The sequence below is a fragment of the Melozone crissalis genome, unplaced genomic scaffold (assembly GCF_028551555.1).
Source record: "Melozone crissalis strain CALT ecotype California unplaced genomic scaffold, PUWL_Pcris_2 ptg000026l_1, whole genome shotgun sequence".
Classification (NCBI taxonomy): domain Eukaryota; kingdom Metazoa; phylum Chordata; class Aves; order Passeriformes; family Passerellidae; genus Melozone; species Melozone crissalis.
This window is the reverse complement of record NW_026535804.1, coordinates 10756581-10783360: the sequence shown is the minus strand read 5'-3', so window position 1 is coordinate 10783360 and position 26780 is coordinate 10756581. Positions and strand designations below refer to the sequence as shown.

General features: G+C 39.3%; 1 protein-coding gene across 2 annotated transcripts in view; it reads right to left on the bottom strand.

Annotated features, from left to right (window-relative positions):
* Positions 1–26003, bottom strand: part of CEP112 (centrosomal protein 112) — a 164255-nt gene extending 138252 nt beyond the window's left edge. For both annotated transcript variants that reach the window (XM_054278782.1, XM_054278783.1), the window contains exons 1-8: positions 25934–26003; positions 25120–25240; positions 24020–24210; positions 23160–23308; positions 18219–18309; positions 15124–15198; positions 7250–7297; positions 7034–7111 (exon numbers count right to left, since the gene is read on the bottom strand). In XM_054278782.1, the coding sequence (XP_054134757.1) occupies positions 7034–7111; positions 7250–7297; positions 15124–15198; positions 18219–18309; positions 23160–23308; positions 24020–24210; positions 25120–25219 (732 nt within the window). In that variant the 5' untranslated portion in view covers positions 25220–25240; positions 25934–26003. The remainder of the gene's footprint in view (positions 1–7033; positions 7112–7249; positions 7298–15123; positions 15199–18218; positions 18310–23159; positions 23309–24019; positions 24211–25119; positions 25241–25933) is intronic.
* Positions 26004–26780: the final 777 nt, after the last annotated feature.

The following is a 26780-nucleotide window of genomic DNA, read 5'->3' as shown; positions in this document are numbered from 1 at the left end:
TACAGCGTTTTAAACCATACAGGAAGGCCAAGACAGAAGAGACTGGACTTGCAAAACAGTCAAGATTTATTATAAATACACACTGACTTCAGACTAAGGTAATTTGGAACAGTGTATTTCACTTGATCATTAACAAGCTGTCTGATCTCATTGTGTCGTTTCTGTATCACACTGTACCCTCAAAAATTTTTAAGATTAGCTTTGAGGTATATTAATACTTTCCACATTTTACAAAAAAGACTCGGAGTATTTAAAAGAAAATCACTGGTGTGCAAAACAGGAAAAAAATTATATTTCATAACAATGTATTTGAAAGGAAGTTTCAATAGTAAACTTTAATCATATTGGAACTAATCTTCCATTTTTAAATAGAATAGCTGAAAACTCTGCATTCAGTTTACAGGATGTGAAAAAAATACTGTTCACTTCCCATTTCAGAAAATAAACAAACTTATAGCTACATTTTGAAACAATACATCATTAACCACTCCAGTTACAGCATTGAATATCATCAATGTTTTCGTCCAATGCAATGACTGAGGTGAAATAAATGTCTTGGAAAGTCTCTGCTGCAAAGAGCTCAGGAAACCAGAGATGGACTGAAATAAAAACAGCATTAAACAAGTGGAACAGCCAGAAATTAGAATGTAAAAGGCCCTTTATAAACATGGCATTTTGCCCAGATTCAAAGGTCCCTCCACAAAAGTCCGTGTTTATGATCTGGACTGGATTATTTGACCTAACAAACATTTGTAATTCCCACCACATATCCACTCTTCTTTGTATCTTTACTCTTCAAAAACAATACAATTTCTATTTCCAGTTGCAATATTTTTACATATTACTCTTTAATAGGAAACTAGATATTCACTTAATTAAAAAATTAATATGACATTGCCCCATTCTTATAGCTACTAAAATTTAAGGTTTTGTGCTAAATCAAATGTTCCCAGCTTCCCTCATCAAGGAAAATCTGACTCTTTAAATGACACTGAAATTAATAAACACTTGCTTGATACAGAGAAATAATTGAATGGCCAATTGTTCTTATTCATATGTAAATGTCATTAGGCTCTTTCAAGAAAGAACAATGTATTTCTCATGGATTTCCATGCTGGGGGTGGTGGGAAGAAGAAGAGAGAAGGAGAAATGCACCCAGCTCTGTATCCCAACAACTGTAATAAGTGGAAATGGTATTTGAGCTCTCAAGGATGTTTTCTCTGGCCAATGAACATAACATGGATATTAGCACTACAACATATCCTGTTATTTAACAGCTTTATTTGCAGGGTCCCACTTCCACATGGAACAAATGTCTGCCACCAGTGGGAGACACTGACATCAGCAAGGACCAAAAACAGTTCAGTATATGTTTGGAAATCAAGACAACAGTTCAGTATATGTTTGGAAATTAAGACAGCTCAGCCACGGCAGTATTCAATGCAATTTTATAAAAGGCAGTACAAAAATGCAAGAAGCTGTATCTTCAGTTGCCAGCACTGAGAACTGAACGCAGCTGAATCTGTGAGCATGCAGAAATCACAGAGGTTTCAGAGGGATTTAGGGAAATATGAATATAATGAAAGGCAGCACATGAGAATTTCATGGAATTCTGCACAGGGCCCAGTGCAGTGAGTGAGTCTGAATGCAGAGTCACCAACACTGAGTTCCTCTCCCCAGTGTTATTCCTCTCTTTTTTAATGCTGCATTTTAGCAGCTACTGAACTTTTTATACTCATTTCAAGATCTAAAGCAGCCACTAAACTGTACTCCCACCTTCTTTTCACCAGTAGAAATAACAGTGTACAGCACCTACTTTTTCTAGTCAATGTCTTTTCTCCATCAAAAATCAGAATCTATACATAAAAAAAAGAAATCAAACTTTCTTCCTTTTTTTTTTAAAGACAGACACACTTTGAGGCAGAGATTAATCATGCAGCAAAAGATTAATTCCCAGCTGCTTGGCAACCATCTGGACATTCTACTGGTTAAAACACTAGTTTGAATTGCTAACCTACCCCTTTGATCTTTCTCAATGTCTCCAGCCCATATGTGCAATAATTAAAGACATAGTTCACAAACTATTGCAAAAAAAATAAATAAATAACTGTACATGTACATCTAGATCTCCACAAGCAGCCTGACTGGTATCAGGAATTATAAATCAGCAGCCAGTTTATGAAAACATGTCTCATCCTGACATCCACTGTGTGTCTCACACCAGTCTAGCAATAAAATAAGGTTTGGGGTTTATTACATTACATTCTGAAGAGTTATCAAAGCAAGGCAGGATGTGACTTCCTCACCAGGAACACAACGGACAAGTTGCACATGTTTTTGGGAGCAGGACATTAATCAGGCAGGAATTATGTTAGCAGCAGTCAGGATTGCTGTGATTTTAAATATGAACGAGCAGATTCCTGCTCAGGACGATTACTCAGTGGTGAGAATCAGTTTACAACTGGATTCTCCAGATAAATCACACCCTGCATTCAAAACAGACACAGGGGTTGTGGAGAAAAGGAGAAAATTCAAATGAACCAGAAAATAGTTGCTGTCACTGCCTGGAATATTTTCAAGGGGAAATAAAACAGTGTTCTCAGAAGCAAGTTGTCACAAGAAAAAAAAGTTACAGAAAAGTGAAAATCACAATGAAAGGCATAATTATGTCATATCTGCCTTTTCTTGCCCCCTCATATGGGTCACACTTGTGTGAACAGTAAGCAACACACGTTCTTACATCTTAACAAGATTTAAAAACCAGAATTAAAAACCTTAACAATCTTTACCCTTGGAGGTCAGCATGATATTTGCGAGCAGGAGTATGGCTTGGGCAGTCCCCAGTGAACAGGATGACAAAAGAAGGGGAACAGCAAAGGAAGAGAACAGGAAGAACAGAGGAATAAAAAGAAAAAAAATTCCAACACACGAAGCTCCAGTTATTGTAAGACTCAGTTTTTGGGCTCACTCAAGTGCCTTCAGAAAGTTCATCAAAACCTCTCTCCTCCTGTTACTAAAAAGCACAAACAGCCCCAGCACATCTAAGGAGGTTCCTTGAGCTGCATCCAGCTCTCCTGATTCCATACACAGATGTTTCTATATCCATCCACCAAGATTTAAACTCTAGAGACACACACAGACATGAGCACACACTTTTAATTCAATATATTACACAAAAGAACAATACTGATTTTTTTTTTACCATCCTCAGAAAATATGAACAAAAATATTTCTTTTTAATGAGGAAAAAATATAAAATCCATGATGTTGCTAAAGACACAATAATGTTAAAGTGGTTTAATTACAAGAGTTCTTTTTTAGGATATTGTCTCCATATTGGGTTTATTTATTGCTCATATTTGGCATGAATTTCATATATTTAAATACTTCACTATGGAACAGGGCAATCAAAAGGAAGAAATCAACCCCAGCAGGACAGTGCCCACTGATCACCATCTCCTAATTGCTGGGACTCTTATCTTCAAACGCTCTTTCCCTTCTCTTTTCCATGCTAACACCAGCCAGTGTTATTCACTCTCCCTCCCGAGTTTTACAACTTTCTTTCCTCCCTGCATTCCTTTCCCTACATTCTCTGTATGGTCCCTCTTGGGGGAAATCCATATCACAGCCCTCGTGCAATTTGCTCTGTTTCAAGTTATAATCTCCTGCCAGATAAGTGAGAAGCACAGTAAATCTGCTGCTTTCAACACCTTCAATCCAGAGCCCTTTTAGCCAGACCACGACTTAACTGTATCAGCACTGCAGATTTTATCTCCATGTAAATATATCACTAGATCCCAACACTTCTGGTGCAGTAAAACCATATAAATGGCTTGATGATCTTTATAAACAAAATTTGTGTCACGCAGTAAAAGGGAGTGCTCATTCCCAAAATAAAAGGAGAAAAACAGAAATAAAGATTACAAAGATGAAGGTCCTAAATAGCTTTTTAAAAAGGCTGCATCCTCAAGATAAGACTTCTTGAATCATAAACCCATAAAACACTCTTCGTTTTTCATCTTAACTTCTGGTCCTTGATCCTTGAAGATGCATTTTCATGGGAAAAGAAACAAACTTCTTTTTCCTATTCTCTATGTTCTCTGTTATCTTACAGCACCTATCTCTGACAAACTGGTGGAAGCTATCCCACAGGCCACTGCCTTCCCCACAATTCCAAAGGTCCAATGCATCCTTGAAGATGCATTTTCAGGGGAAAAAACCCCAAACTTCTTTTTCCCATTCTCTATGTTCTCTGCTATCTTACAGCACCTATCTCATCTGACAAACTGCTGGAAGCTGTTCCAGGGATTTTCTCCTGAAAACCCAGCCACTGCCTTCCCCACAAAAATCCTGCCCCCAACTTCATGACCATTTAGCCTGGGCTGCTTTAGTTCACAAGAGGCTGGAAAAGTGGCTCCAGTGTCCAAAATCTTTGTCACTGGATTCCCAAAAATCAAAACAGAGGAGTGACAGGACTGATAAAGTCAACAAAAACATTGGAAACACTCAATGTTCTCAGTTAACCCAGACAGATGAAGCTTCACAATTTATTGCATAAAGCACTGAGCTTGCCAGTTTGCCTGAAAAATAAATAAAGAGCTGGTATACAACTCAGTACAAATCTATTCCAGGTATAACCTTCAAGTGAAAAGTGAAAATTATTTCCAATATGCCTCTGATTTGTTTAGACTTCCTTTGTTGAGATAAGATAAATAAATATCTTTGCTTACAAAATAATGAAACAGAAGGAAATTGAGAAAAATGCTAAGAATAAATAAAACTGACAAAATGAAAAATTAAGAAAGAGAACTTCTTTAAAGAAACACCAGGATATCTCAAAGTGATATATCAGATAAACTAGCTGTTTGAGAAAGGTTAAAAGAAATCAGTTTATTAACATAGCTGATTTTATGTTTTCATCCCAGAAGAATTCCAAACCTGTATCTTAGCAATGGCACTGAATCTGTTTTTCTGAAAAATCACAAATCAGACTTTTCCTTTCCCCCTCCCCTGCCCCGTGGAGCTCTGGGTGACACAGGATGGCCAGAGGTGAAGTTCAAAGGGACATTTTCCCTTTTTATCAAGACAGGCCAATCACCCCATCTGTCGTGCTTTGCTGTCCTGCTGAACAGGGATTTATTCCTGTTGGGCTGCATCTCCCTTGTTCAAACCCACAATTTTTCAGTAATGACCATTTCCCAAATGGGTTAATCCATATCAGAAGAGTTTGGGGAAGAGCTGACTAAAAGCCGCTGCCTGATGACATCGGCGTTCTCGCAGCGCTGTGATGTGGTTATCACTGCTCACGGCCATGTGTTCAGCATTACAGACTCTAAACAGGTGCAGGAATGCTTTATGAACAAAGGTCTAAAGGTTAAAAGCAAAAAACCCCACAGTTATCCTATTTTATGTTCTCCCCTTGTACTACAAAGAGGTTGGGAACAGTTAATGGTTCCCCCGGACCCCTTTGTGCAGCACCATTTCTCTGTTAATACATTCACATTCTATAAATGAAAAGGACTTTATTCCTAATTGAGCTTCACAAACAAAATAAGATGAAAACACATTTAAGTTTTCTCGTTAATAGCACACACATGGTGATTGTGAAACACTGTCTGTAACCTTTCCAGTTCAAACCAGCCCACAGTCGAGCACCATTAGCAAAAAGTCCTGGATTTTTTACTGTGTGGCTTAGAGGATTTTTCCACTGAACTAGCAAAGTATTAACTGGGTATTTTATGTAGCTCCTTGGCATGGATTCCTGTTTATTTAATTTGAAAATATTGTTTAAATGACAACACTGTGCTTTCAATTTATTTATTTCTTGGGCTATTTTCACATCTTATGAAACCTTGCCTCATCCCGAGGCACTGGTGGTTTGAACATTGTCAATCCAGAAGAACAGTCAACAGCAGAGCAGAGAAAGTGAAAGGCACATGGATTGTGCAGCTGCTTGTTTGAGCACTGAGTGAGGCAGCCAGGTAGCACCAGAAAACATTTCATGCACATCCTTTTATTAACAACTGAAGCATCTGCCAGCCAATTTTACCCTCCTCTGTATCTCTGCTGAAGCTGTTTTCTGAATTGTCACGGAAGTAACTTTAGGGCAGTTCCAATCCATGTTTCCTTACAAGACACCAAGGAAATGAAAGAATATTTTCCTGCTTTGCTGATGATGCCCTTTTCTCCCCAACTCAGACATATTTGGGGTACTTTGTGGGTTTAGGTCCTTCTGGATAGTAAGAAACTATGTACATTATCTCAATTTTCCAAGGGCATATGGCTGAAATGAGAAATTCTGAAGACAAAGCAGAGTGCTGGATTCTGGATTTGGTTTCTTGTTGTTTTTTTTTTTAATGATTGGTTGGTTGGGTTTGGGGTTCTATTAATCATTTTCCTAATGCACCTCGAGTTTCCTTTTCTGCCCATTAACTCACTGCCTTTCAAAAAAAGAAATGTCTTAAATAAAATGAACAGCTTGTGACAAAATATCTCAGGCAGTCGACTTCCTTAAAGCATGAAAAAGGTGAAAATGACCACAAAATTTTACTTTTACACATATTCAAAGCAAAAAACCATGGTGTGAGAGAATTAGACAGCCAAGCTTGGGCAGCAATCTCAGGAATTCACAAAGTTACAAAGAAGTAAAATAAAATCCCATATGACCAAAAGAGGATTGGAGCTCAATGAAGCAAATGCAGAAATAATGTAGATCCTATCAGAAATAAGGTCAAAATCTCCTCAGTTTGAAAGGGATATATAAAGCAAACAAAAGTCCCCATTAAATCAAAGGTTTCACTGCCTCTATTAAAAGGTAATTTGGAAAATTCCTAGAATTCAAACTCTCCACTAAAAATTCTTTCAAAGGACCAGTAAATATGTTCAGAAAGTCTTTTTTACTCCTGAAATAATTGGGAAATCCATGAAGTATTTAATGACAAGCCCTGTCACTTCAGCAAATTTCTCTTCCATGAGATTTTCTGCTACAATAACTTCCTTGTTAATGCCCAATTTCCAAGGAAAAGAATCCTACCTCTTTCTCCTGCATTTGAAGCAGTGTCTGGTGGTACCGAGAGGGGCTGCACTGCCCACAGTCAATTTTAGGTGTCATCTATGGAAGAAAAAATTCAAAACAACCAATGAAGTCAAAACCAATAAATCCAAGTACAATCAATCCTGACCAATGATTAAAAATAACATAAAAGGTTTGTTTGCCCTTCTGAAACACCAAGGGAATATAAATACCTACCACAGTCATTGGCACCCGTTTTTCTCGCAGGTATCTGGGGTTTTCTAACTGAAAAACAAGGCAGAGAAAAATCAGCAGGTCAACAATGTCTGATGTAGTTCAAGACATCATAACTGAACTATATTTAGCAAAGGAACTGCATCACTCCAAGAACTACAGATGAGATTTCTTAAATCTTATAGAAATAGGAAATCTTCACAAAGAGATCATTTGGTTGGAAATCTACTCAGCAATTTTGGACCAAAAAATTGCACTTTTTTCCACCCACCTCTTGTGGTTACAAAATTCCATCAATGCATATCATAAAAAATATTTGGCAGCTACATACATAGGCTTATGCAAAAGATTTCCAACTTTGTTGGCTAAATTCTCATTGAAATCAGTATAAAGCTACAACACATTTACAGATTGTACTGATTAAAATCTAGTGCTTTTGAAAAATTACATTTGGGTACGCTGAAACTATAGCCACACATGTAAGTTATAGAGACAAAACATAAGGAAATAATTCATTAACATGGCTATATAATTAAAACAGCTCTCTTAATGACTATTTTTAAGAACTGGAGACAAAGCATTGTTCCCAACCCACTTCCTCTATCAGACAGCTCTATCTTTCCCATTTTCTCAGACAAGGAGGCTCAAACATCACATCACAGAGAAAGCAGAATGTCCAAAAAAAGCTTTCAAGGGTATAATCTTATAAAATGTGGCAGTGAGATCTGGAATATGAATGAGATTGCAATACACATTAAAAAAAAAAAAAAGTTGTAGGATTAGGTTGATCTACGAGGCATGGCAAACATATCAAATGCTTGCACTTTCTGCAGTAGCATGAAATAAATTAGTGTGTTGAATTTATCAGTGGAAAAGAGGCTTAATCCCTCTGAAATTTCAATTTGATACAGCATTATTCATTTCCTGTCCTAAAAGGTGATGTAGGATTTCTGTGTGGTGTTGAGTTGTCACACTTCACCCAGAAGTCGTTGCAGATACTAAAATTTAACACATATATTCAGTTTCAATGAATGGTGTCATCCAAAATTTTAAAACATTGGGTGAAAGCATCAGGAAACCAATAATTTAGCAATATTTATTGTCAGGGAGTTTACTAAACAGTTACACTCAACTTCACACAAAGTATCCTGTGTTGGCAGTTAAATCCATGGGCAGCCACCAGGGAATGAAGAAATCCTGGATGCACCCACTGCCACAAAAAAGAGGAATTTTGGACACAGAAAAGACTGTGAGGAGAGGAATACAGGAGCGGGATCAGCCTGGAGCACCAACCATGGAAGATCCAGTGGAGGGGAAGGAAAAGCAAATCAAGAGAGAGGGAAATAAAAGGTACAGAAATTGCAAACCGGAAAATTTTTGCATTTCCTTTGTCCTACACATTTGTACGTGCAATAGGATTTTCTACCTACATTTTACTGGCATTATATTCCTCCTCCCACCTCAATTTGGCCACTTCCCCATCCAACCCACACTCCTGATCATGCCAGAAGCTCAAGGCACTCCCCAGTTTGGCATCAGTGGGATCAGTGTAAGCCTTGACCAAAATCTGGTGGAACCTGGACAAGGCTGCAGAGCCACATTTCAAAGCCCTCATGATTTCCCAAAGCCCTGTCTCTCATGCAGAATCACCCTTTACTTTGGCTTCTTAAAGCCAAAGTAATATAAAAAATATTGTTGGAAATATTTACAATTAATTAAAATCCTTTATCTGCCCATGGCATTCAGCTGTTTGCAGCCTTCACTTCAAAACCATCTGAAAAGCTAAGGTACATCCTACTTGTTTATGGGAAAGAAGGAAAATGTGTCTCTAATACTTTGTAGGGCCCAAGTCTTGCATTTTTTGATTTTGTAACAGCAGCCATATGTGCTTTGAAGTTAAATGTTCCCACTTTGTTACTTGTTGTGGATTATATCCACTTAAACTGATCTGTAAACATTTAATGCCTCAACATTCATTCTTTTCATGCTGGTCTTCTGCAAAACTTCTTGTTCTCCAAATTAAACCACATTAAAGAGGGAATATCACAATAAAGAATGCCCCAAAAAAGAAAAAAAAAAAAAGTCTGTATTTATGAGAAACATGCAAATTTAAAAATAATAAGCAAAAGGTCAAAGACAAGCCAAAATACATATGTATGAAACTGAAGGACTGCCATGAGAAGAGCAGTAAATCACATGTTTTTTTAAGAGTATGAACCAAATAAATGTCATCATGAAAGACATCTTTATTTGAACTAGAACTGAACTCTAATTTGTAAATACCACTTCTTAACAGAAATGGTATTTTGAATGTCTTTGTAGAAAAGATTTTGGATTCCCCTGCTCTATTAGGCAGTCTGACAAGAAATCATGTTTCAATTTGTGAGGAGTGCAATGGTCACCTTCTCTTTCTCTTAAACCAGAGCTATGAAGGTGGTGGGTGATCAGATCCCCATGAAGAAAAATCCCCATGACCTAACAGAGATAATCTACGTTATTAAAATGTATATATTTTCTTAAATTGGAAAAAAGTATTGCAGAAACATACATAAAAATAAAATTCCAAAACTTGCATTTAGGCAAATTAGCCGTAATTTTTAAGTTCAGTATTTTCAATTTCTATTTTTTAACAACACCTAAAGTAGTCAAAACTAAGTATTTATGAGTCATACAATTTTAAAGCTATCAATGCAAGTAATGAGTGAAGGTGAAACGCTTCACTCAAAGCTCTGATAAAAGTTGGAATGCTTTCCCCCAAAAGCAAGCACAGTGCAGGAAAAGCACGATTTGGAGCCTTAAGTACTTCCACAAGTCTCATCCTCATCAATTACATTCCATCCCTCAGGCTGAAAATATGGTCCAGTCCAGAAATTCCCACCAAAGCTTTGCTCTTTTGCTCAGTAAATATTCCACAACAATGACAACACTCAAGTCATGGTTCCAAACTACCCCTTAAAGTCCTGTTCCACTCTTTGCAAGATGTTTCTCCAGGCATGGATATCTCCAATAATGCCCAACTTCAACTCACAGAATATTGTAAATTTTAAGATTCAGGGAATAAAACCCCCACACTTAAATCTGCAGGCTCGTTGCAAGTTCCCCCCTAAGCTTCATCAAAGACAAAATGGGATTGTTTTCAAAACAAGGATGGCAAAAACACACATGAAAGAGTTAAGAACACTTAAGACTTTGAAATGGTAAACAACTAAACTGAACCTTGCCCTAAATTCTTACTTTAATCTAGCAAACCCAGCCAGCCAGCATGTTCCCTACAGAAATAACTGCTGAGTAGCTTCAGGAAATTTGAGTAAGGACATTCTTATCTAACATCATAATTTGTAGGGAAGTTCACTTTAATGCTGCTGTGGCAGTCTTAGTGGAAGGACATTAAAGCACATGAAGGCTGTTTGTCAGCATGGAAGTTGAATTTATTTTTTGAAGTCTCAACATCACTTGGAGCTCACTGTGGGAAAGTTTTCCCAGCACTGCTGCCCTCCAAGGCCACAACATATACAGTAGGTATGTTTATAGTAAGCAGCCAGACTGAGAAACCAAACAAAAGATAATCAAATGCCTTGTGCAGAAATGGTTGAGCTTAACTGGACTGGAAAGACCCAGGCAGATGTGAGCCAAGCACACAGAGCAGGCACAGCCTCCAGTGCTGCTGCAGCCTCCCAGGAATTCCCTGCACTCCATCACTTAACCCTCTGTTACAACACTTCGCTCCAAGGAAGGAGAAAGGAACCCAGCCACCAACCAGGGAATTTCTTTGGTCTCAGACTTCTCAAACCTTTCCTAAGCAATAACATTTCCCAGGACAAGTTCTTCTGGGCAAGACTGAGCGTCCAGTCAGCCCCACATCTCTTCTGGGAAAAGATAAAGAGTTAATGCAGCCGTGATATTTTATAAAAAAAACCTTTTCCTTTGGATTTTTTCTCCTCAGAAGCTGAGTGGCCTCAAGAGATACTGTAAACATAGTATTATCTGCTGCTGTGGAATGCAACAGGTGGATCTGGGATTGGTCTCATGTGGTTGTTTCTGATTAATGGCCAATCCCAGTCAGCTGGCTCAGACTCTCTGTCCAAGACACAAGCCTTTGTTATAATTCTTTTTCTATTCTTAGCTGACCTTCTGATGAAATCCTTTCTTCTATTCTTTTAGCATAGTTTTAATATAATATATATCCTAAAATAAAAAATCAAGCCTTCTGAAACATGGAGTCAGATCCTCATCTCTTCCCTCATCCCCTGTGAACACCGTCACAGAATTAATTCCTGTCCTGGCTGAATTCCAGTGATGAAAAATTGTGTTCTCCCTGATTAAAAAGCCCTTTGCTGTTTCCCCAGGGTGCAATCTCTTTGTGTGCTTTCCACCTAAAATGATGAGCTGAATTTCCTGGGATGTTTGAAAGAGATGCTTTGTAACCCCTAAAACTGGCTACAATTTGGTGACAAATGGAACTGCATCACAGGCATCATGAAAGAGAGAGAAAGGTGAGGTAAGGATTTGCAGGGGTTTAATTCATTGCTGTTTCTTTATGTAAGTTAATTTTTTTTAATCTAATAATTATGTTTGTCTACAATCTAAAAAGCTCAGCTAAAGAGGAAAAAACAGAAAAGGAAAAAAGGCAGTTTAAATCCACTGTCCAACGAGGTTTTTCCCCTGACACTACACATCTCTCACGATATTTAATTATTTCTGAGACATAAACAGGAGATAGTCACCTTCCCTTCAGTTATGAAATGCACTAGAGCTGCAGAAATTTATTGACAGCTGTTGATAAAATAAGACCACAGAATCACAGAAAAGTCTGGTCTGGAAAGGACCTTAAAGTTTTTCTCATTCCCTTAGCCCAGGTTACTTTTATTATATTTCAGGATGGCTGAAGAATGACAAAAAGTTCAAAGTAACAACATGACCAAAGATTATTGGTATTTGTCTCAGCTCCTGCTCCTGAAACTTTTCCTTTTAAACAGCCACACAAAAGAATTTCTGCTTTTCTACATTGCAAATGCACCTTCAAGGCATGAACATCTGATAAAGAACAGTCCCCACACCAGTTTAGATGAGTCAATACAGGCTAAGAAAAACACATTTTATAATATATGTAAAATTAGTGTAAATTAGTATTCCATGTATGGAAGGCAAATTTATCAAAATCAAAACTCAACTTATATTTTTCAAGCATTTACTCATGCCTGATTAAAACCTAAAGAACTTGAATCATAAAATGTTCCATAGGGATAATCAGGAATGCTGCAAGGAAAAGGGGAAAATCATTTCATTACTCACAAAAAGTACCAATATCAGCAAAGTAACACAACAGATTTACTTCTCCTGTATAAAATGTTATTATTGAGAACAAATATCTGAAGCCTCCAGATTTGACCTCTCAGCTTAGTAGAAAACTCATAAAAGCATTTCCCAAAACTTTCCACAGTATTTTTAATATTAAAAATAAATAAAATCTCAGTCACTGATGTGGGTATATCATAAAAACTGAAAACGCATCCAGAATGTGTTAAAAATACACGAGCTTTGAAGACAAGGAAATTTAAAATATATTAAAGAAAGAGGAGGCTAAAAGATAACAGTAAAAAATAAATTAACAATTTATAACTGGTCATTTCAACCCCAGGCTGGAGCAGTGAAGGCTCAGCAGCACCCCACAGCTGGAAGACACCAGGATTGTCTCACCTAGCTGGGTATTCGCAGATTCTTGGATAAAAGCATGGTCTCTCTATAAACCTGCCTGAAATACTCACAGCTTCCTAAAATGACACAGATTCTTACTGACAAAAATCCTTGGATAACCAAAAAAACCCAAAGAAAGTTTCAAAAGCTATTCAAAACAACTCTTCTTTAGCCCAGGCAGCTCAAAGTGAAAGCCATTCTGTATCTCCCTTCCCACCTTCCCCCACTACTGAAGTATTTTTTGGGTCAAGGGTCTCCTGTACCTCAGGTGGGATCACTGTAAATTAAGTTTCCCAAACGGTTTGCAGCTGGGAGTAGCAATTAAAGGACAGCAAGACGCTCCCATGGCAATTTAAATGCTTGCAAATAACAGCAGCCACATCTGACACTCAAACCTTACAGATTCCAAGGGATCATTTAGTGGGGTTTTTTTTATTTTTAGCACTGACGTGTTCTTTAAGTGTGACGCTGCACTTAAAACTTCCTGACCCTTTCAGAAGCCACTGGAGGCCGTGATCCACAGCAGGGAAATGCTGCTCAGCACAAGCCCTCACAGACCTCTCCTTTACAACCTCCAATCCCCTTTGTCAGGTAACTCCCAACAAGTCCTATCAGGCAATCAAAGTCTCTCATGAGCGACTTCTTTAATTACCATCCCTGGAGAGGAGACTTGAAAAACTGATTTATGTGCCACGGTAGCCAATTTGTTATCCAAGGGAGCTCCTGTATCAGCAGAGGATCATCACACTTTAATAACCAGCCATTATCAGCACAACACGATTGCAAACTGGAATTTCAATTAGGGAAAGAAATAAAATACAAATAGAATGACAGAGATAAGAGATAAGCAGGCAGGCAGATTGGCTCTGATAGAAAAATGCAGGATATAAAGAGATCCTTTGTCAGCATCAGTTGGTGTAATTTGTAAATGGCCATGAGCAAGTTTTCCCCCTTAAAGCAGCTTTGAAAGCTCAAGGTGTTACAGCTTTCTGCTCATATTTTCAATGGATAAATACAGCCCAAATATTCCAAATCTGCAAGTGATTGCACCTTTGTTTCAGGCACCTGCACAATGCTGACACTTTCATCCATCTCCACCCTCAGCTTGGAAAAAGCCAGAGAAACACCAAGAAGGACAGAAAACCATTAATATTCTCTGTTATCATTTCTGATTGCACTGAAGAGAACTTGGCCATCCATGAAAAACCTGGAGTGTAATAGGCAAGATTTTTAAATGTTGTCATATCCCTCTGGACTGACAATAGTGCAGGAAGAATAAGGATCATTTGGCAGTGATTAAAATGACAACATGAAAATATGTGACTATTTCTCAAAAAACAAGGCTGAACTATTTCATTAAACTCTCTCTCATCACTCCTAACTTTGGCTGCAACTCTGTGAGCTTTCAACCTATGAGAATAAGCCAAAATAAGGAAGAAAAGAAAGAAGAAACCTCCCTGTTAAAGTGATCTTAATAAAACTAAATTGCTATAAGAATATTAATTCCAATGAAATAGGCTAAAGATTTGGTGGTACAAGCGAAAGGGTTACAAAAAAGACAAAATAACTCAACAGAAAAAATACATTAAAATACATCTATAGAGAAGAGGTGCTTCATTGTCTCCTTAGAACTATCATGGACTAATACCACAGAAAACACAACCAAGGGAATAAAGTCTTATAAGAGTAACAAATTTGAATTATTAAAAGGGAAAGAAAGAGGGCAACACACAGAAAAGCTTCCTGGACACTTTCAAAAGGAGGCACACTGACCAAAAAACACTGAGCTGTATTAATGGCTTGCAAATTCTGTATTGGTTAAAAAAATAAACACAGAGAGCCAAACTCTTCTTTCATTTATACAAATATAAATAAAAAATAATATTGCAGAGTCATCAAGAATTAGTCTGAATTTCTACCAGAGTAAGACTCTTGGTTTTGACCTGCAGCCATTATTTGGCCTGATTTATGAGTAACCATATTAAATGTGTAAAGATTATTATTACTTAAAATTTCAATGTTTTCTTCTCATACATTCATAAATAGCCTTTCCAAGCCTTAGCAACTCATTTCTAAAAGATTCCCACACAAAGTTTTGCTGGCTAAGCTCAGAAAGCAAACTACACTACTGACAAGTTCCCACTGTAAGTTAATAAATAAGTAAAGTACTCAGTTTATTTTACCCCAAGATTCCAACTATTGAGCCGTGCTTCCAGGTCATCATCATCAAATGAAAACTTTCTTTTGTGTTGATCATCCTGGAACATAAAAAAAGTCAAGGAAAATATCAGAATTGTTGGCAATTAATTTTTTAATTACAATTAAACTTCTCATTGACTTGGCCCTAGCTACACTGCACTTCCTAATAGTGTCACAGTACTTCTGACAGCTCAGTTTCCAGAGGATACCGGGCCGAGAAAGCAGCTCAGAGGATAAATTAGCCTGGCTCTCCACTTTAATGTTCTTCTTTATTTGTTTCCAAAGCAATAGTCTCCTTTGTAGAGGGTGAATTTACTAAAAGACCCAAAATACTCCATTTTCAGGCATCTATTCATCTCCAAAGTGCCTTCTGGGGCTAGTGCAGAATTCAGAGATCACCTGATCGGCCTCCAAATAACAAAGCAGATTTAAAATGGAAGGAAACCAAGGCAGGGAAGGTTATCAAAGCAGAGGACAGAGCAGCTCGAGGCTCTTCCCTGATTTCCAGCACCCAGCCAGGGCTGGGTTATTGCTGCTGCAGAAGTACCAGGGAATTGCCCCTCAGAAGAAAAATTTTTCCTCTGGATTAACAACAACTACCAACATTTAATGGATCTAACAAGCAAAGCTGGTACAGAACATTTTCCTTGGCCCAGGAATTTAAAAAACAACACTGAAGCCTGAATTACTTTGTCTCACTTGTGTATGGGCCTGCCAGCACCTTTTCTTTAAATCTCATTTGTCACAAGCATCCAGTGAGCACAGCTTGGGCTGCTGTTAATCAACACTAGGCTGAGGCAGCTCTTAATGTTTCTTAAATGTTTCTTAAATGTTTCTTAAATGTTTCTTAAAAGTCTCCCTGCTCCTCTACCTGGGCCTGAACCAGAACATCTGTGAAACGCCAGAATATCCCTGACAATGGAACAAGCCATTTTTGTTCCAGCCAGCCAAACATTATCAAACTGGCAAAGCAAGAGGGGATTGGTTCACTTAAAGGCCCTTTTAGAGCTGCAATCACAGGAGAATCCAGAATATGGAGCTGAAGAACAATGAAGTGCAGTGATTTGTCCAGCACTGACCTGGAAGCTGCAGCAGAGCCAGCAATAACAGCAAAAAAAAATATTAAAAATAAACAAACCAAAGCAGCAAAACTCCCCTAAAAAACTTTAAAGCTCCAAATCCAGGTTTCAGCTGAAGAATATAATTTTTTTTACAATAACTCTTCCATAAGGAATATTTCCTGAAGTAAAATAAACGGGAAACCAATAAGGAGACATGTAGTAAAGCCAGAATGTGGTTTTATTTTTAACGGTGGCATTTCTGTATTTAAATTCCATTTGTATACATACAATCAACACACACATAAATACATTCCCAGCAATCAGAGCCTAGAGCACAGACACTGATTTCTGCCCACTGAGCACCTGTAACCTGCCCTGATAAACCATCCCCTTGCTAATCCTCTATTCCAGATGCACAGCAGAACACAAATTTCCTCAGAAAGGAGCTTCCAGTTTATCCTATTTGCACTTCATGTCCTCATAAATCCTCAACTGTGCACAGCTGCAATCTTTCTAAACTGTTCCTGTGATAGAATCAAAACTGAAGCGTGGGCAGAGCTGGAGGAACAAACAGGAAATTCAGTGTTCAGAGGGGTGAGGGCTGCTCTAGGTGTGGTGAAGGACACTGCAAGGCCACAGAGCACATTTTAGAAGGTAAACAGCACATTTCTTGGTATCACACATTTGTCAGGAGTAATTGTCAGTGCAAAGCTTGCAATTATATAAACAACATCATTGAATATGCTGGACTAAAAGGGTTTCAGACAAAGGCTGCTCAATGCCCTTTCATCAGTCAAAATGCTCCTTGTGGAAAGTCTGATGAAACAAACTGTCCAAAATTCACTCTTTCAGAGGTCAACCATCACTGAACAGAGCCAGAGGCATCTCTGCAGCTTTCTTTAATCTAGTATTGCAAAATACAAGATGATGTCAATGCAGGCACGTTGCCAAGCCTGGGGAAAACAATGCAGCAGACACTGAACACACAACACTAAACAGAGGTCAAGCATCAGGATGAACTCAGCATCCTACAAGAAATTATTTTCCCCTGCACTGCAGAGGACAGATTTGGATGAGCTTTAGTCCTCCCTTGCTGGAACCCTGGTTACTGAGAATTTGAGATTTTCTGTGCTGCCAGGCTCTGACCCCCAAGAGAACACTGCACCGACCTGAGGCTGTGGAGAAGCTTCCAGAATGGAATGGCAGAACTGGGATTGTGGGTGTGGAGTTTAAATAGAAGTGTGTGATATCACAGGGTGGGAAACTCAGAGTTAAAGGGTTTAGAATACTGTAATATATATAAAGAAAGATGGAGGTTCTAGGGTGGAGGCTGCTCCTTCTTCTCCGTGCATTTAGGTTGGAACCCTGGTTACTGAGAATTTCAGATTTTCTGTGCTGCCAGGCACTGACCACCAGGAGAACACTGCACTGACCTGAACCTGTGGAGGAGCTTCCAAAATTAAATTATAGCACTGGGATTGTGGGGGTGGAGTTTGAATGATATCACAGGGTGAAAAACTCAAGAGTTTAATGTTTTAAAATATAGTAATATATATATAAAGCAAGATGGAGGTTTTAGGGCAGAGGCTGCTCCTTCTTCACCTTCTTCTCCATGGGTTTGAGTGCTTTTGTGCAATTGGTTAAAAAATTTCACATTACAGGGCATGGGTGGTTGGTTATTGGGTTAAAAGTAAAAATAATTTAGGTGTCATTTCTTAATTGGACAGTCTATCCTTGTAGAGAGAGAGATGGGGCTCCAGTTTTACTTTGTTAGAGTGAAGTGCTGTAGAACTCAGGGTTTGTGAGACTGTGACATAGATAAGAATTAATAAACATCTGAGTCCCAACAAGAAGTACCCTCCAGCACATTTAATCCTGACCCTGGCAAAAATCAGAAAAAAGCTTGACATTCCCTCCCAAATGTCTGCACCTTTACACAGCTGGAAATAACAGCTTTACAGGGATATATAAAACTCAGGGAAAGCAGAGCTTTAGGACAAAAAGGAGAAGCATCTTACAGACAGTGACGTGCCTAGGTCATCTTCATCCGTGCGGTGAGGAGAGCTCAGACAACGGGATATCACTGATGGCTTCTCACTGAGTCTTTCCCTGTTAGAAATGACAGGAGGAAGCAGAAAGAGAGGAATTCATTTTCAGCAATTTGTGGCACACAAAGGATGTTAATCACAGAATAGAATTGGGTAAAATATATACAAGAAAGTAACTGTCAAGATGGAAAGGACGAAAAAAGAAAAAAGGAGAAAAAAGAGAAAAATTTCATGTTAAAGGCAAACAAAAGCCTTGAGTGTTCCATTAAAAAACACCACCATAAAACCCCACACCAAAAAACCCACTAGAAATATTGTGTACATGACAGTACATTAAAAAGTGTTCTTTGTTTTCCTTTACTACGTGACCCAACATCTCCCAAAGGATTTTAGGATAAATCCAGGCTAAGGAGAGGGCTGATCTAAGAGAACATTTTTGAAGCAATATTGCTAAGAATATGAAACAACATAAAATGGAGTCCAGTGACTCAGAGAAGAGGAATTAAGGTGATGGTTGGTTGCACCATAGGGGAGACTTTTAAGATCAAAAAAATAGGTTAGAACAAGGTAGATGATCCTATAACACACACAGGGCAGGAATGACACACACAGCTCTGTACAAAGGCAGTGGCTTGAAAGGCCAAGGTGGAAAGGAACGAGTCCCAAAGATTGTCCTGGCTTAATTTCATTTCCGTTTTATGGACTAAAGTGGAATTTATGGGGGATGGTAAAGAAATGCCCACAAGACAGGACACAAGCACAGCATGACCGAGTGCTCTGTCCAGCAGAGGGATTTTCTGGAAAAGCTTTTGTTCTAAGTAAAACACTTGAGAAAGGGAAGTGCAGATCAGCAGACAGGTGAGGAGAATTGTCCCTGAGGCACCTGGTCACTGACATTTCTCAGCCACAGAGCAGGGAGAAAAAGAACAAAATAAAGTAGAAGTTCTAAGCATTTATTAGATGGGCTGCTACAGCAAAAGATCCAAAACAGTAGTGAAACACTCTTCAGCACACACTCCGCTGTCAGATCCACAGGTATTAAGGTAATTAAAAACTGCTGTTGGTCCCTTCACCTTCCTAGGACTGGCCATATTATATTAAAGTCAAATCATGGCATTCAATACCTCCCTTCCTTTCCATCTGGCAGCAAATGAGATGGCTGCTATGCCAAAAAGACACTGAGATGAATGAAGTGTTTATGAACAGAACAACAACTGTTGGATGTACAATATAAACCAGTCGCTTCTAGGGAGACAAACACAAAGTTTTCACAAAGCACAGGGCCCCAGCTTTCATCAGAACAGCAGGGAACAGAGAAATGCAACAACTGGGAGCCTACCTTCCCTTCCAGCACCAATAAATCCCATATAAACAGCATGTATGGATGCACAATAACAATTACAAAGCAGTAAATAGTTTAGATAAGCAAAGTCTTAGGGGTAAAAAAGATCAAAAGGAATATGATAACACAATGACTGCCTCTTGCATTTCTTACCAAGATTTCATTTGACACAAAATTACCTTTAATTAAAGGGAGATAAATCTTTGCCTGTGAGTAAATCTGCCCTTTCATCAGATTTCCTTTCTGAGTAATACTCAGGTTACCTAACAATGCAATAACGTTCCAATTGTTAAAACCAGAGAAAACAGAATTAATGCCCTCATCATTCAGGAATATCAACAAATACACAAGCCAATCCAAGCTACCTGTAATATTTGTAAATACACCAAAGGGAAGACAACAGCCTAGATGCATTCTTAGTTCTGTATTTGCCCTTCTGAAGAGGAACTGAAAATGAAGCTCCTTTACTTGATTGTACAGTCAGAATTTGAAAAGATTGAAAGGATGAACACAATTTTGCTCATCTCCAGTATGTACCACCTGTCCATTACCATTTCCAGCCTCCTGCTAATAAAAGTCAGGCTCCAAAAAGCACAAGATTAATTCTCTTTCCTCCCACTGCAGGTAGTGAAGGATGAGCAGAGTTCTGACATCAACCTGTGACCTCCTGCTGCAGCCCAAGTATGGCATGGGAGGAGGCAGCAATTTGCTGCTAATAAAGGAGATTAGTAAATATTCCTTCTAGGAACACAGTGAGGGAAATCCACTGATTCTTCCTGGTCCAGCATGACTACACACTAACCTTTAACAATGTTTTCAGGCACACTCGATAAACATAGAGTAGAATTTTCCTACAGGGTCAGAAAGCCCAGGTTTCTGTTCAAACCAACCTAAACATTTCTCAAACCAACCCTCTCACATTTCAAAATAAAGCTGCACCTTTCCAGTCCCAGCAGGTTGGATTTATTCATCAACACCTCAGTTTGCAAGTAAGGTTTGTACATCTAAGGCTTTTATTTAGGCTGAAAAATAAGTTCATATGGAAAAGTCAAAATTGTCCAACACAGAATTATCTGTATTGCAAGATAAAAATCACTATGAAAAGAATTTCTGTTTGTTTGGGTCTTTGAAAGGAGAGAATCTTGAGATAAAGAACATCAAGCAGTTACTCAAACATGTCTCACTGACATTATCTATTTTGCCCTGAGAAAATGTTGTAGGAACTGAGTCATGGCTGGAATGCAAAATTTTCATCCAACTACACAAATTCCACGCTCATGGATGCAGTTTCCCAGTGCACATTCAGAGGAGGGAGCCAAATACAGTGGAACTCGGTCACCATCTGCTGGCTCTCCCTACAAACTGCACATCCAGAAATATTAAATATATCTTCACCTACACTGATTGCTCATCCAAAATTGTAAATACAAAGAAAACCAGGATCTATATGTTGGATATAGATAGTATCTTAACATGGTCACATTTAAGTAAATATTAAATATGTAAATATTTTGTGTTTTTTCAAAACACAACAGCTGAAATATTTACCTTCAGTATTTTTCTGCAAAACTTGCAGGAAAATTAAGTTTCTTATTGCAGTGAAGATTAATTTATGTAATCTACAGAACTATCAAAATTTTCCAATACAAATTCAGATTTCCTTAGACACAGCCCAACTCTTGGTCCAAGTATCCACTGGCAAAGCTGTGCATATACACCTGATTTTTAATTCCTTTAAACCAGTAACATTATTCAATTACATTTACTTGCTTCTCCTGGCATGGAATAATTTGCAATCTAGGGAATAATTTGCAATGCAGGTCTCCAGAGAACTCAGCAGACGTGGCAAAACAGTAACAAAAGTTCTTCCAAGGTCTCAAAAAACATTTCTAAAATATGATATATTCCTTGTTTTCATAATGTCAAATTTATGTGGGTTTTTTTTTTTTAAGGGTATCTGAACAGCTCCTCCTAACAATTTTCTGTATCTATCTGAAATTAAACTTGAAAATATGTTTCTAACACAATGAAACAAAACCAGAATCATTCCTTTCCCAGTGAATTCTCTGTATCACCAAGCCCAAACCAGTAATATCATAACTCAACTGGAAATTCTCCATTGTCTGCCTCTGGTTCTTAAACCACAAGTCTGTTATCAAAACCACAGGTTCTTATCAAAGCCTGAATGCAAGCAACCAGAAGAGCCCCTAATCCTCAAGAAAAGGAGGTACAGAGACCTCAGACATAAGAGTAACTTTTAAAATTATTGTTAGAATTACACACAGTTAATGGATTCAGAAGAGTTTCATGATACTCAATATTAATGTGATTTAACTTGCAAGCGTCCATCTGTCACCTATCCAGAACACTGCTGGAAAAATAAAAACATGACTGAGAAATGATGATAAACAGCATAAACATCAGTGTGCCCACAAGAGAACAGTTAATGGTGGCCACTTATGAAAGACGTAAATGAAGACATGAAAAAAGCATTGGACTTCTGAAACTAAACTTGAAAATGTATTTCTAACACAATGAAACAAAAGCAGAAGTTGAGCACTCACTTCCTCTTGTACAGCACCCACTGAGCTTTGACTGATATTCACTCCATGTCTAAGAGTGCTTCCTTCGCCAAGGATTTCAGAGAGGTTAAACATTAATGAGGCTTTAAAAGGGGCAAACAAGAGGAAATTCCATCCATGACTGAAATGAAGACACATAAAGAAAAAAAAGGAAAAAAAGGAACACAGATCCTGATAATCAGCACAAAGTTGTTCTAGGTAAGATAATACAGAAAATAAGTACTTAAGAACAGTAGATTAAACTGGAATTTACTTAAGATTCCCACAAATTAGGACAGAATAGAGCTGAAGTTTTCCAAGTGTCCAAATGACCAGCTTGTCACTCCTTCAATACTGCAGGGACATCTTTCTAAGCCAACAGGAAAACAAGCCTTAATAACAACAACACATTTCACCCTTTTTCCCTGCTGTAAACAGCTCTATTCTCAGCTGACTGGGACTGAGGATGCAGTTTAAGCTCACTGGCTGCTGCAAATCAAAAACCTGAATCTCACTCATCAAAACTTGCTTATCTGCAAGGAGCCACTGTTCCATTTCCTCTAAAAAACCTGTGAGCAACAGTCACAGAACCTCTAAATCTACCATCGGTGCGCTTGTTTATATTTCTAATTTATAGGGAAAAAAAGACAGTTAAAACTATTTGATAAAACAGCTGCTTTCAGCATCATGGCCTTAGACTACAGATGTAGGCTTTGATTTTCCATGTTAAGTGTCTGGAACTGAAAGGAGGGGGAGAAGAGGAAGAGGATAGGGGGATTGGGACATGGAAGGAGATGTAAAGAAGTCAGAGAAGAAAACATAATGGAGAAAAGCAAGAACAGAGCAGTCTAGAAGTTATTACATTGAAGCTGTTACCAGAGTTTCTGTCTATAAACACTGATGGTGAGTCCATGAGGGAGTGCCATAACCTCATCCAAACTCATCATTTAACAGCTTACAGCTATTAAATACAATCAAACACCGCTGAAGCAAGGACAGAAACCTTACCCAGATGCAGGAACTGTTGTTGAAGATGAGTCCTCCACAGAGGACAGATTACTGTCCTGGTTGCCCAGGTCTCCCACCACCCACTCAGATAAGCAGCCAGCTTGCCTGCTCCGAGCTCTTGGTGAACTTGGTTCATCAAAATAAACTGACTAGAACGAGAACAAATGCAAAATCAACAGGAGAATATATTTACACAGAGGCATTCTTCACACCCTTAATGTCATCTCTTGCAGGACTATCTGCAGTACAATCATTCCTTTTCCTCTGAGATCAGTCAGGTGTGCAAATACCACCTTCCCAACCCATGGGAATTCATGGCAGCAACATAAGTATTTTCCAATACTTCTTATAGGATGGGTAATTTTAGCAAAAATTGGCATTGCTATGTCACTGGAGTTGATGCCAAGAGTACACAGCCATTGAGTACACATCCAGAGAGTACACAGCATACTAAGTTCTTCAGAAAGCAAACTGCAACTTTAATGATGTCTATTTGAATTCTATAGTCTTCTTAGGCTACTAAAATCACCACCTTTAAGAACAATTTTCCTTTCACAAGAGCTATCTACTGATTAGGACAAAAGAAAGCCCCAAGGGCCTTTTATTACATTTTTCCAAAGAACTAGAAAGCAATTACCTTTCTGTTCCTTCAAACACATATTTTCATAAGCCATCTAACCAGAATTTTGAAGACACAAGAAGTTTTGCCCATTGCAAGGTTTTCCCAGCATCAATCACAAGAAATTCCTTTATTTATTACAGAGTTCCACTCAACCCATTCAGAAATCGTTCGTCACATTTGGAAAAGCAATTCCAGGATACATTTTAACAAGTTTGTCTCACAAAGTAATGACACTCACCATGTAGGCAGGCAAAGTTTTCAGGATTCCTTCCTCTGGTTTTTGGGTGAAGGGACCATTCAGAACTCCTCTCTGCAGCATGTGGAGCAGCAGCTTTGCATACAAGTTTCGATTCTCCCTTCCCACTGTTCCTATGCCTGCTGCTGAAGGTTTGCAGAGTTTTTTAATCCACAGTGAGCATCTTTTTCTTTCTGAAAATACAGATTTATGGGGTCACTATACAGTTTCAGAGCAAATCAAACACATGCAGAAAGCAGAAGCCATCACTGTCACCAATTTTGTATGTTTCTCTCTTCTACACCAAAGTTTTAAACAAAACAAACTCCCAAATGACCAAACTAAATAAAATAAAGGGTTAAAGACTTAGAATAAAAACAAGTCTTTAACAATGGTTAAAATTTACATATTGCACAAACATTTTCTATAAATTCATGTTTACCAGAAATTTACATCATTTTTTAAACAACATGGAATTGGAAACCCCAGGAATTCTGCACTCACTGCAAGAACTGCCATAAACTACAACTTACAGCTTGCATGAGCATTAATGCTTTAAATACATAATAAATCCTCATCCATTTAAAAAATAAATCTCTATTCACACAAGATTTGCTCTCAGATAAGGAAATTATTCATTTGGTTAAATGTTTATACATAAAGCTTTCAATTTGTAGGGTGTGTGCCTTTAATAATAACCAGCTTGTTGTAAAAATTAGATTTATGCAACATAATTTATTAATTGATGTTCCTATTAGTACACATTCCTGAACAAATATTAACAACTTTATAATTTAAAATATTTGCTATCTCAGAAACAATGCCCTTTAAAATCTTTTGGTTTCTATTGAACTAGGTTTTTAAAGATAGATGTTAATGTATTTATGCAAAAGCACATTTACATCACGAAAACAAGACAGATAAGGTCAAACAATTGCAGTAGGTACCTAAAACATCCAACTTTAAAAGTTGTGCAAACCCCCATCAAAACTGTATCTTGTAATGTCAGAGATGAAGTGCCTGGTTAAATTAATTACACAGAATAATTGTCAGTCCCTAGGGCTTTGTTAATAGTGTTTAAAAGCACATTTTACCATCTGTACCTGAACTATTCTGCAGGTTAAGGACATAGGGTTTCATAGCCACAATACAGCGATCTAATTCCGCATCCAGTCTTTCCTTTATTTCATCTTCACTGCTCATGTTGAATGCACACAAATTAACCTGCAAAATTAATGTCATTGATGTAGAAAAGGTCAAATTCTGTTTTACATCAGTCTCTGTTCGTCTTAGGCCACACAAAAATGTGCTTGGAACAATACAGAAAGTGAAACTAGATGTGTTATGTTCAAACAAACACAAACCTAAGACAGATTCTTTGTAAATAACAGGTTCTCAGTGTAATCTACAAGAATGTGCTTGTTTAGATTTGAAACTGAATAGCCAACCACAATAAATATATTCATTACACCCAATTTGTATAAAACACCTCAAGGTGTTTGTGTGATACCGCATTCCTAACTTGGTATTCCTTAGAATTAGAGGTTTGTTTGTTTTTTTTTTTTTTTTAAAGAAGAGGGGGGAGGAAGGAGGGGAAACATCAAGTAGAGCGATAGTTACAAGTAGCAGAAGCAAGAAGCGGTCAGGACAGTTCCTCGGGAAGCAGCCCCGCACCGAGCAGCGCTCTCCGCTCCCGCGCCGCTCGTTCCCCGGCGGAGCGGGGCCTTTCCTGGCACATCCAGCACCGAACGCGTTCCGTGCCGGCGGAGCCGCTCACCGGGCCCGCCCCGGGGCCCTTCCCGGCGCTCAGCCCCGGCCCCCGGCGGTGCCCCCGGCTGTGCCCCGGCCCGAGGCGCTCTCCAGTGTCCCCGGCTGCCCTCCCTGCCCCGCCGGGCCCCGCGGGCCCTGCCCCGTTACCTCGGGGGGCTGCGGGTCGCGGCCACGGCGGGGGGAGGCGGCGGCGGCCGAACGTTCAAACCGGCCCCGCTCCCGGCGGCCCCGGCCCCGGCCCCGCGCGTTTCCGTTTCCGCGGTGACCGGGGCTGGCCCGGCCCGGCCCGGGCGGCCTCGGGCGGGGGATGGAGATGGCGAGCGCAGCCCGCGGGGGCTGGGGAGTTGTTCGTCCCCTCGGGACTGAGGAGTGCGAGGAAGGTGCTGGTGGAGCACCGCGGCAAGGCAATCACGGCTCTGAGAGGCGCTGGGCTCTCCTCTGGTGACCGGGGACAGCAGCCAGGGCACGGCTGGAGCTGTGCCAAGGGAGGGTTAGGTTGGATTTTAAATGGTTCTTTCCCCAGAGGGTGCTAGCACTGCCCAGGCTCCCCAGGGAATGGGAATGGGCACGGCCCTGAGGCTGCCGGAGCTCCAGGAGCGCTTGGACAGCGCTGCCAGGGATGCCCAGGGTGGGGTTGTTGCGGTGCCTGTGCAGGGACAGGAGACGGACTCGGTCTTTCCCGCTCAGGATATTCTGTGTTTATTTCATTCTGTGATTCCTGCCCGAAGTGATGGATGTCCCCACGGCCCAGCAGTGCGGTCACGGCTACAGCCAGTGCTTTCCCCCAGATTCCCTTCGTGGATAGTTATGGATCCGCTCAGACACGCACGGAAAACGCCTCAGGAGTCCCCAGCAGAGCCTCGGGGAGCTGCGGGGCAGAAACGGGAGATCGCAGAATCCCAGAATCACACAAGGTTGGAAGAGACCTTCAAGACCATCGAGTCCAACCCAGCCCCAGCACCTCAACTAAACCACTGCAACGAGTGCCACATCC